The sequence below is a fragment of the Camelus ferus genome, chromosome 10, assembly GCF_009834535.1.
Source record: "Camelus ferus isolate YT-003-E chromosome 10, BCGSAC_Cfer_1.0, whole genome shotgun sequence".
Taxonomy (NCBI): domain Eukaryota; kingdom Metazoa; phylum Chordata; class Mammalia; order Artiodactyla; family Camelidae; genus Camelus; species Camelus ferus.
Genome location: NC_045705.1, coordinates 32,703,271 through 32,715,286, shown reverse-complemented (window position 1 = coordinate 32,715,286; position 12,016 = coordinate 32,703,271). Strand labels below are relative to the sequence as shown.

The 12,016-nt window shown below is 38.5% G+C and overlaps 1 protein-coding gene across 1 annotated transcript; it reads left to right on the top strand.

Moving 5' to 3' along the window:
- Nucleotides 1–6,942: 6,942 nt before the first annotated feature.
- Nucleotides 6,943–8,102, top strand: LOC102522494 (olfactory receptor 1013-like). Its single transcript, XM_014562317.2, has one exon. It carries the CDS (start codon nt 6,943–6,945, stop codon nt 7,891–7,893), a length of 951 nt encoding a protein of 316 aa, XP_014417803.2. The 3' UTR covers nt 7,894–8,102.
- The last annotated feature ends 3,914 nt before the right edge of the window (nt 8,103–12,016 follow it).

The following is a 12,016-nucleotide window of genomic DNA, read 5'->3' as shown; positions in this document are numbered from 1 at the left end:
GTGATTTAAGCTTCCTAAACCAAAGTTTCCTCACCTATACACTGGAGATAGTGGTAGATACGGGATTCCAGGGAGGATAAATGAGATTAGGAATGGTTATGACCGTGCCTGCCTCAAGTTAGGGCTTCATGGATTTATTTTGTGCAGGAGCCAATCAGGGGAATAAAAGACAGAATGTGCTAAAAACTTTTCCAAAAGAGAGCATATTTTAAAACAGGTCTTCTCTCCAATAAACTTTAAGGGTTTTGAGGAAAAGGACTCATGTATTAAAAGGACTCAATGTATTATAATTCATTCATTCATGAGTTAATTTTTTGCATACTTCCAAGTCTTTGCATTTATGGTTTTCTTGTTAAGATTTTTTTTTTTTGTATCAGTGAGGGTCTCACCAGGAGACAGAAACCACAGCAATTATATTGACAGAGAAAATTTAAATAAAAAGAATTGCTATTTTAATTATTGAAACATTGAAAAGACCAAGAGCAAAACCTGAGTAAGAAAGAAGTAGCAACTTTAAGAAGCAGCTACAGCATTTAGGGCTGGGGCAAAAAAAGGGGAAAAGGTTGAGATTATTAAAACTTAGCAATTTGAAGAGCCTGAAAAGCTAAAACTCCCACCTCAGAGAAATTGTAGCTCTTCAGGGAAGTTCAGAGGCCCTCCCCTCCTCCCCTATCACATGATCTTGAGTCCCATATATTTGAGGTTTGTGTCTTTGAGGTGCTGTAACCAAGTGTTGGAAAGAGTGCAAGCTGGCATCAAATGCTACTGCAGGAACAACATTGCTATATTGAGGTGAAGAAGCATCTCTAGGGTGACACTGACGGAACAGGAAGGGATAGCAGAAAGGAGCAAGTCTGCTCCTCCTCTCCCAGCCTCCAGCCTCCCTCTGCCTTGTGGTTTGCAATGTCCCTGTCAAAGCATCCTGAAGCACAGTATACGAGTGGGTTTGAAGCTGAGAAGCAATAGCTTACTAGTCAATCAGTGTTTACGACGTTTCAACACAAATTAATCTCTCTTCCTTTGTTCAAACCTTGTCAGACCATTACACTATTTTATTTCCCTTATAAATGCTCACTCTCTCACCTTCCTCTCACTGTACCTTTTACATAAATCTATAATTACATCTCTTACGCATTTTCCTGTGCTTATTTCATGACGGGTTCTCAGAGCGCAGATCAGGGATCTTGCTGGGGTGGGGGGGGGGTCTGGACACTTTCATGGATTCCGTACGCTCAGTATTTTCATCATAGCCCAGGATTTTACAGATACTGGCTTTATATTTTACATTGAAGTTAACTTAAAGAATACTATTTGAGTTTTGTTATTGTGTCAGAAGAGTATCACAATTGTCTGGAGACAATTTAAATATTCTCCCCTTTTCTAATTGCCTGTGTGTTTAAGGCTGAATTTTCTTCATACGCTTCAACCCAAACAACGTATCTTGAGACAGTTGACCCTTGAACAGCAGGTGTTTGAACTGCATGGGTCCACTTCTATGTGGATTGTTTTCAACAGTAAATACTACAGTCCACTCCCCTGTTTGAATCCACAACGCGAAACTGCAGACACAAAGGCACCATGTATGTGGAGGGCTGACTATAAATTACATATGGATTTTTGACTCCATGGAGGGTGGATGTCCATAACATCTGCGTTGTTCTAGGATCAACTGTACACTGAATTGAGAACATATATAAGAATTCAGCTGTCTTGTTAAAGCCAGACATTTATAAAAAGATCAAAAGTATAAAACTCTGCTCACCATACCTTTTTTGGTATGGGAATATAGTTATCTGTATTTATTAATCTATTTTATGTTAACATGCAATGGGTATATTCTTTATTTTAAATGAATTAATAAAAACATTTCTTATTTTTTATATCTGAAATGGTAAATATTGTTTGATAAAACCTACATAAACAAAATCTCTTTGGGGTCCTCAATAATTTTTTTGAGTGTAAAGGATTGCTTAGGTCAAAAGTTTTGAGAATCACAGTTTTAGCTGATGGTTGAATAGTTTGCACATGTTTAAACTACATCACCATTCCTGCCTCCCCAAGCTTTAGATTCCTTCCTTTACAGTGTGTAAAGGACGGTCTTGCATCTCAGATGTATTGATTGTGGACTTCTGTTGCTATTATTTCCTGGTTTATCCATCTTTATTCAACTTCCTTAGTCTGCCTTCCTGGCAAACTTCCCAGAATTTCACACAGTCCCACCGCGCCTCAGGTGTGTGCACTGCCCTCCCAGGGCAGCCCTTGTGCTCTCCACCTGGGTCCTGCTTGGATAGAACTGTCTGTGGACTGAGAAGCAGGGAGAGATGTGGTGTGGTCTTTATCATTATCACTATCATTATCCTTATGGGCTGCGAATAATTCTTGAGCATCTCTTGCGTGCTGACTGTTCTGTGGGTTATTCCCTTCTGCCGAATTCTCATTTTATCACAAATGCATGAATGAAACTCACAAAGCCAAGGGACTTTACAGGTTAATTGGACCAATTATATTCATGATGAATGATCTCTCCCTACTTCAGTCCAGAAAGATAAGTGAGCATTATAATTGGTCACTTGGCACCAGAGTAGCTCATGGAGATCTTTGCTTTCAGCAGCATATCCCAGCGGGGTGCTCAGGTTTATATTTTCTCCCAGTGTTGTTGCCTTTGGAAATAGGATTTTTGTGGCATGAATAGAAGGCACCTTTATTCTAAGTTAATGTGAGAAAATCTGGAATTGAGTTGAAATTCAAATGAAGTAACTCTCTATGTTCATGTGGTAAGTACTATGTTAATAATTAACCAGGTCTAAAAGGTCAATAGATCACCATATGGACAAAACCAAAACACTTCTCAATATAACCCAACCATAACATAATTCTACTTCATGAAATACAATAAGGTTTTCTCTCCTGTGATTATATTTGGTGGAGAAAGCTGAAATGTTTCCAAATGTCTTTTATTCCGTTCTTATCCTCCTTTTCAGTGAAACAGACAATTAGATGTGTACTTGATAGATGTTTTCAGTCTCATAAACTCTCTGTAGTTACGTGTAGCTCTCTCTGTGGCCCACTGCTTCCCCTCTTGTTATCTTGCCGCAAACTTAGTTGTCCTTAGAGTTGGTCAGAGTATGGAAATACTGGTATGGGTCAATATTTTCATGACTCTGAAATATTTCTTTTTCTATGTTAAGAAGTGCTTGGGATAGGAGCTCTTTAAGAGAAGGAGTACAATTTTATCTCCATTAATCTATATCTATTTATCTCTATGTCTCTATCTCTATATATTTATCTATCCATATCTATTTCAATATATAATATATCTCTGTAGTTATATTTCTATCTATATAGGTCACTTTTTTAACACCTAAGATTTGCATATAAAATATAGATATAGATAGATAGGTAGATTTTATATATAGCTGTGTCCTTGGGGTCATACTGTACTATTATAATTAATATATAACTCAATTAAGTATCTGATTAAAGTATCAAACAGAATGACTCAGACGGCAAGTGCTTCAAGCCTGGAGAGGATTGAGAGATCACTAAGAGATCAGCTCCTTTTGGATGACCACTCCTAGAAGCATCTACCTCTTAAAAAGTTCTCCCGTTGAAGGGAGATGTTTGAGAGATGAAGAGGAGAGATCTTTTGTAGGGAGAAGGTCTCTGGGTGTCTCTTGAATCTAACAAGGCATGCAGACAGTCTATGAATGAATGGCAAGTATAAGGTAGCTCAGAAAAACTCTTTTTGGTGTCTACGTATGTAAGACTACTATTCAATATATTATATTATTCATTACATTTTAATCATTCTCTTTAAAAGGATCCTTGGGAGAAATGATTCCAAAGTTGGTATCAAGAACAGCAACCTTTTGGTTGATCTGCTTGTCTTTTGAATGCTACTAATTGTGTATATGGGCTACTAGAAAGTTTCGAATCAGATATGTGTCTTGCGCAGAGCTGTGAGTAGGACCTGATGGTGTGCAGTAAGTTTTATCCTTGCCTCCACACTATGTCTGGAGCTTGTTTTTCTTTTTCCATTTTTAAGATTTACCCTATTTATCTGTGCCCTGTGTCTTGCATTAAGACATCTTCAACCCTTTTTTACTTGTAAAAGCATTGATAGATATGCAGTACAGGTAAACATTCACATGTATGTCATTTCATATTTTAATACCTGTAGAGGAAAATGAGAGAGATTAGGGAAGAAATGTCTTTTGCAGTTTACATTCCCAATTGTAATTCTGCAAGTGAGCTCGGCATTTTCCCAGCTTGCATAAAAGCCATGCATTAAAGAAGAGGGGGTCTTCTGCACGAGACCACGTGAAACTAGGGAGACGTAGCATCCATACAATTGGAAATCCTTGGAAGATAAAGTACATAGAACTGAATGACAAGTTACAGAGGTGAAAACATCATGAATTTACAGAGAATGCAATATATAGTTTTAACTTCCAGTTTTCAAAGTGCATAATCACATTGGTGATCTCATAAAAGTCTCACTGAACTAAGCAAGGTAGGTGAGAAGATAACGTTTTAGAGGTTATAATTTTATTTAAAATTGACAGCAGCTGACTCAGATCAGAACCTGGGTCTGTTGATTCTTGATCTTAAGCTGCTTCTGGGAATGTGCTTCATTTAAAAAAGATCTTAGCCCCTGACAGCCTTGAAAGTCTAAGGTTTTGAAACATTACTTCTTCCAATCCTCTTTGGCTCATTATGAATCACTTCTACTTTGATAATAAATGTAGCATTGGTATTTATTTTAAAGCTAAAAGTTATAGATTCCATCCTTTAAAAAGATAAGTTCCAAGAGAGAAATTTTTTATTTTTCTAGCTTAATTTTAAGTCTATCACTTAAAAAGAATATTTTTTTTTCTCCTCAAGCATAAGAGCTTTTGAAAGCGTTGGATCTAATAGCAGAAATATTATATTTGGAACCCTGACAATCATAATTTACTCCTTTTTTGATTGTGCTGGGTCCCTGTGGGTTGTAACATAGACAGGGAGAGATGGTGCTTCCTCCATTGCAGGCAACATTCCAGTCTCCTGCTTCTAATTTTGAAGGAAAGAAGATGATTAGAGGTTGAATTCCATACATTGTGTATTAACAAACTGCCATAAACTTGGTGGCTTAAAGCAACAAAAATTTATTCTCTTACAGTTCTGGAAGTCAGAACTCAGTATCACTGGGCTAAAACCAAGTTGTTGGCAGGATCACACTCTACCCAGAGGCTCTACAGGAGAATCCTTTTCTTCCCTCTCAAGCTTTCTGTGGGGGCTGGCATTCCTTGTGGTTGTGTCACCTAGTCTCTGTGTCTGTGGTCACACTGCTTCCTTCTCTGGTGTCTGAAGTCAGAACTCCCTCTCCCTTCTTCTTACAGGGATATTTACAGTTGTATTTAGGGCTCATGCTGATAATCTTCCTATCTCAAAACTCTTATTTTTTAACTTAATAACTCTTTCTCCATTAAGTAACAGCCCCAGGTTCCAGGAATTAGGAAAATACCGACTTGAAAAGATACTTGCACCCTAGTGTTCACAGCAGTACTGTTTAGCCATGATATGGAAACACCCCAAGTGCCCATCAAAAGATGAATTGATAAAGATGTGTACACATGCTCACGTGCGTACACACACACACACACACACACACACACACAATGGAATACTACTCAACCATAAAAAAGAATGAAATTCTACCATTTGTGGCAATGTAGATGGACCTAGAGGATATTATACTTGGTGAACTAAGTCAGACAGAGAGATACAAATACTGTATGAGGTCACTTATATGTGGAATTTAAAAAATAATACAAGTGAATATATATGCAAAACAGAAATAGACTCACAGGTACAGGGAAAAAAGCTGGTGGTTACCAACAGGGAAAAGGAAGGAGAAGGGGCAAATTAGGGTTATGAGATTGAGACACAAACTACTACGTATAAAATAGATTATCAACAAGGATATATTATACAGCACAGAGAATTATAGCAAATGTCTTGTAATGACTTTTAATAGAGTATAAACTGTAAAAGTACTGAGTCACTATACTATACATCTTAAATTAATATAACATTGTAAATCAATTGTACTTCAATTTAAAAAAAGAACTTGAATATCTTTATGGATCATATACAGCCTATCATATTCCCCTAAGTCATTCAGTTTGGCCAGTTTTATTTTATTTTATTTATTTATTTTATTTTATTTTATTTTATTTTATTTTAAACTTTGATTCTATAAGCAATTCAACCACATTTTGAACACAATTATCCACGGATTAATATTTTTGCTTCCTTTCAGCATACATTTGAGTGTCATACTGGTGGCTATGGTCTCAAATTCCTATAATCTAAGAAAATCTATTATCAAGTTACACATTCTTTTGACTTTATGTATAGATGTCTTCTTGACTTTGTGGAGAAAATACTGAATAAAATATAAGTGTTGCCTTCAAGGAAATTATAGTAAATGTACTTCCAAGGATATTCCAGAATATGGTTAGAATAATAAAAGTATGCTTCTCCATGTAATTCTCTAGTGAAGACAAAAGATTCAAGGATGTGAAGAGAAAACAAAGTCCCTTTTTCATATTTTCCACGTGGTCCCCGATCACCCTAAGTGCAAACAGAAGAAAAGATGAACAAGTCACCATCTCTCAAAAGGAAGACAATTAGATTAAAAATACATGCTTGACACATACTATGTTCTGTGCATAATGACTATATCTTTCAGGACAGCATAGAATAATCCCCAGTTATCCAACAAAAATGATACGCAGCTCAGTATTAACGTGTGCTATAATGAACAATGTTTCTGCATCAGTTGAGTTCTTCAATGATCTAAAATGGCAAATGATGGGGAGCTGACATACCTGTATCTTAAGTCATGACATGCTGACTAATTTTTCCACAGAAAGGAACCAAAGAGACCCAAAATCGATGGACGGGAGAAATTCCACCACAGTGAAGGAGTTCATACTTTTAGGGTTCACGACAGATCCATGGTTACAGAGAGCTCTCTTTTGCATCTTCCTCATCATTTATATCTTCAGTCTCCTGGGGAACATCACCCTGATTTCTCTGATCTGTGCTGATTCTCAGCTCCATACGCCCATGTATTTCTTCATTGGAAACCTTTCGTTCCTGGATCTCTGGTATGCTTCTGTCTATGCCCCCCAAATCCTGATAACCTGCATTTCTGATGACAAAAGCATCTCCTTTGCTGGCTGTGCAGCTCAGTTCTTCTTCTCAGCTGGACTGGCCTACAGTGAGTGTTATCTGTTGGCCGCCATGGCTTATGACCGCTATGTGGCCACCTCCAACCCCTTGCTTTATTCCCAGGTGATGTCCCCACGGTTATGTGCCAGTCTCATTGCAGCTTCATACTTCGGTGGCTTTCTGAACTCAGCCATCATCACCAGTGAAACATTTACCCTGAGCTTCTGTGGGGACAGCCTCATTGATGATTTCTTCTGTGATCTGCCTCCGCTTGTCAAGTTGGCTTGTGATGTGGAGGAGAGTTACCAGGCGGTGCTGTATTTTATACTTGCCTCCAATGTCATCACTCCCTCTGTGCTCATCCTGGCCTCCTATCTCTTCATCATTGCTGCCGTCCTGAAGATCCGCTCCACCCAAGGCCGCCTCAAGGCCTTCTCCACCTGTGGCTCTCACCTGACAGCTGTCACCTTGTACTACGGTTCCATTCTCTTCATTTACTCCCGGCCAAGTACTAGCTATGCCCTGGAAAGGGATAAAGTGGTGTCGGTGTTCTACACGGTGGTGATTCCCATGTTGAATCCCTTGATCTATAGCTTAAGAAATAAAGACGTTAAAGGTGCCCTGAGGAAAATGTTAGATAGAGCCACGTTTCCCAGACAGAGGCTTTGGTAAACAAAGGCTGTATTATTATTATTATTATTAACTATTATTATTATCATTTTATTTTATTTTATTTTTTTTACAGATAGTCTTTATGTCATTGATAAGAGATTGTGGTCTCAGAAATAAATAAAAAAGAAAAGCTGGAAAACTGCTATGCATACTAGCTGGGAATAGATTCTATTGTAATGCTGTGATTCTGAGAAAGTTGAAAAGTTGAAGGTGTTTTTTTTTTTTCTTCAATTTTTAAAATTACTTGACCGTTTGTAAGCTGCTTGTAAGTACAACATTTTAATCTCTAATATGGAATACTAATTCTGGTTATGGAATCACGCTCATGTTTAGATGGATGAAATGGCTTGCTTCTAATCAAGCAATTCATGGGTGAGAAGACAAGGATGCAAACCCAGGGCTTCTGGCTCCAGAGGCATGTAGTTATTTGTTAGGAGGGAGAGCTACTTAAGAGGTCATAAGTGAACTACCTACTGTAAAATGCCCTGCAAAATACATTTATTTTCTCTTTTCTTATTTTCACATTTTTGCTTGCTATAATGCAGAGATTTCCTTGACAATGTATGTAGGGAAGAACAAACGTCTTTAGAGTCACTGCAGGATTCCAATAAAATAATATTTTCACCAAGAATTAAAAGAACCAAGGGTAAAAGAAGAACTGCTTTATGAAACAGACAGAAATGGACATATAGATAGAGATAGATGAGCAGAGGGACAGACTTCGAAAAGCTTTACATCAAAGAGAGGATTCAGAGTGAAACTCTCTATGAGTTAAACCAATCATTGATACAAGGCCATATGAATGTTTGGATTCCTTTGTTCAGTTTTATGTATGACTGAATGAAAAATTAAAGAATATGTTCATGGGTCACATTTCCTAATTCGAGTAGTCTCTATACATATAAAATGTGGAGTTTACCAACATAAACGCCCTGGTGCTGATAAGCTGTACATCATTTTGCTAAGGTGGCCATAACAAAACGCCACAGCCTGGTGTCGTAAACAGAGGAAATCTCCTCACGGTTCTGGAGGCTAAATGACCAAGATCCGGGTGCCATCAGAGCTGATCTGTTTTGATGCCTCTCCCCGTTGCACGCACACGGCCACCTACTGGCTTGATCCTCACAGGGTCTGTTTTCTGTACACAAGCATCCCTGGTATTTCTCTGTGTGTCCAAATTTCCGATTTTTGTTTTTGTAAAGACACCACTCAGATTGGATTAGGGCTCATCCTAACCACTTCGTTTTAAGTCAGTTACCATTGTAAAGGCTCTGTCCCCAGATGCAGTCACCTCCCAAGGCACTGGAGGTTAGGGCTTTGACATGAGGATTTTGGAGGGTTGCAATTGAGGCTGTAGCACCAAGGGTTGATAGGAGTTTCCTGAAAAGTGAGACAGGGAAGCATAGCCTGGACAGAGAGAGGCACATATGGCAGGGAAAAACCTTGTAGATCACCAGGTAATTCCTAGGAAAGTCTAATTAGCACAATTTGGAGTTTCTATTGTCAGATACATGTGACTACATGTATGATTACACTGTGACTTACGTCCATGTTGCGAGTCCACTTTTAATGAAATACTCCTCATTTCATCATAGCCTAATTACTATATTATCCCCATAATCCAAATGAACTTTAATTGTGTCTTTAGAGACTGAGATGTCTGTTTCTGGGCTGTTCTGTGGGAGGGGTCCCAAGGGGCTGCTGAGGAAATACATATATTGGGTCCAACAGGGCAGCCCAAGACATCAGAGGAGAGGGCAGAGGGTGTCACTTCCCAGAGTGTCCTTCCTGACCAAGGGTAAGCAGCTGGGCTCTGGGGCAGCTAAGTGGTTTGGCTTCTCTGCGATCTGAGTTGTGACCTCAGACAGTCTGACCTGGCTCTCAAAGGGTTATTCTTATGCCAAACACACACACACACACACACACGCACACACACGCGCACACACACACACACACAGAGTCTTCTAAAGAGAATTCCATTAATGATATATATAACCCTCACCTAGAATTCAAATTCAGTCCGGTAGTTAACCCCAGGACATCATATACTTCCTTACACAGTGGAGAAAACAAGAGGACAAAAATGGTGACGTGCTTTTTGACTAGTGGTTCTGGTCCTCTGAGCTGTCCAAGCTGCTAGAGTGTCATATCTTCACTTCTTGGTACTGATTTTCTGGTACTAGAGGGACACGCTCTTCCCTAGAATTTTAAGTGCTCCAGTGAAGGGAGCAAGGAGCAGAGTTCCTGCAGGGGACACACAACTTGAGACGTCATTCTATACGAGATGCTTTAGCATGACTGGCTCTGACATCTTCTTTGTCATTTATTTTATTCACTTTTTAATTCCAATTCATTTCAAATTCAGGAATTATTTTAGCCCATCTTCCCATCTTAGTGGTTATGAGTCCTCTCTGTTATTTACTCTCCTTTCTTATTAGTGTATTGGCGATGTCATACACTGACCAGGAGCGTCCACTTGACAGAAGGTTTGTCCTGAACAGTTGGAGCTAGGATAGAAGTAGATGATACTTCGGGGAAAACCAGCCTCAAATGATAAAAGTAATTGACCATTAATTAACTTTAGAAATATTAATTAAGTGCCAATTGGATGTTAGGAACAGTTTTATACTTTGGGATTCAGCAGTCAGCAAAGCAAAGAAATCTTTTTGCTCTGTAGTTAATGCATTCTAGTGGGGAAAAACATACAACTTAATAAACAAGAGTTAGAAGATGACTGTAGGTCTTGTGGAAAATAGAGCAGGGTCTGAGCAGAATAATAAAGATGGGGATGGTTGGTGGGAAGAGGATATGGAATTTAAAATAGAGTGATAAGAATGGGCAGAAATGTCAGAAAATGACATTTGATTGGGACTTACAAGAGCTGAGAGTGTGAGCCTGGCAAATATCCGGGGAAGAGTGTCTCAGGGGAACAGACAGTTCAAATATCTTTGATGCTGGGGCAGAGCTGCTGTTTTTGAGAAACAGAAAGTCAGCAAGGCTGGAAGAGAAGGACTTGTAGGTAATAGAGGGTTTGTTCATAGAGGAACTTGAGGCCACTGTATGGAATTTGACTTTAACTTAGAATAAATTAATAGATTTGTAGGGTTGTTTTAAGAGCAGGAGTGACATGACTTACTTTTTGTTTGTGTGTTTGTAAAGGACTGCATGGACTATTGAAAATAGACTACAGAGGAATGAGCATACAGACCAGCTAGTAGGATTTTGCAATATTCTTGGCAAAAATGGTGGTAGTTTGGACCACGGTTGTATCAGTGGAGATGATGAAAAGTGCTAAGATTCAGGATATGTTCTGAAGGTAAGGGGCACCAGGATTTCTTGGAAGTTTGAAGAGAAGATGGGAGAAAAAGAGAGTTGATTCATTCCCAATTTGTGGCTTGAGAAACAAGAAGAGTAAAATTTCATACTTAATATGAGAAATGAGCAGATAGATCAATTTGGGGGACTGAAGATTAGGAGTTCAGATGTAAATGTGTCAAGTTAGAAGTATTTATTACTTATCTCTTATAGTTATAGAATGTAAGCCCTGAAAAACTTGGGCATCTTATAGTGGTAGAAATTTTAATTGCAAATCATAACCACAAATTTTATGGATAGATTTTTGGGGATTTGTTGAACCATCTAAAATTTTGTTGTGTTTAAGCCTATGTGCAGTTTTGGATGTCGGGGAGAAGATGTATTGCTTTTGTGAGGTTTTCAAAGAGATCCAGCAGTAGAAAAATTTCAGAACAATTAATGATTTTCCTGGCAAATAGGTTAAGGTATGGACACAGCTCAGATGATTGATTTTTATGGAAACAAGGATGACAATGCAAATCATGGTGTTAAAATAAGATACACTTCCTCTCTCACTTCAACCAAGATGCCTGATGTCTCCAAAGATATATGCATGTATGAGGGTCGTTAATCTCTTCCGCACACTGTATTGTTGGAGGTGAGGTTATCTATTCTTATATTTATGGTAGATTCTCTAAGAGGCTTTAACAAACTGAAGTCATAGAAGGTGAGTGCTGGAAAGGGATCAATCGCTTTGGCATGTGGGTGAGACTGTGTTCCAGGGAAGACAGGTGGCACTCTTAAAAGCATACAGGTTTGTAGCTGCTAA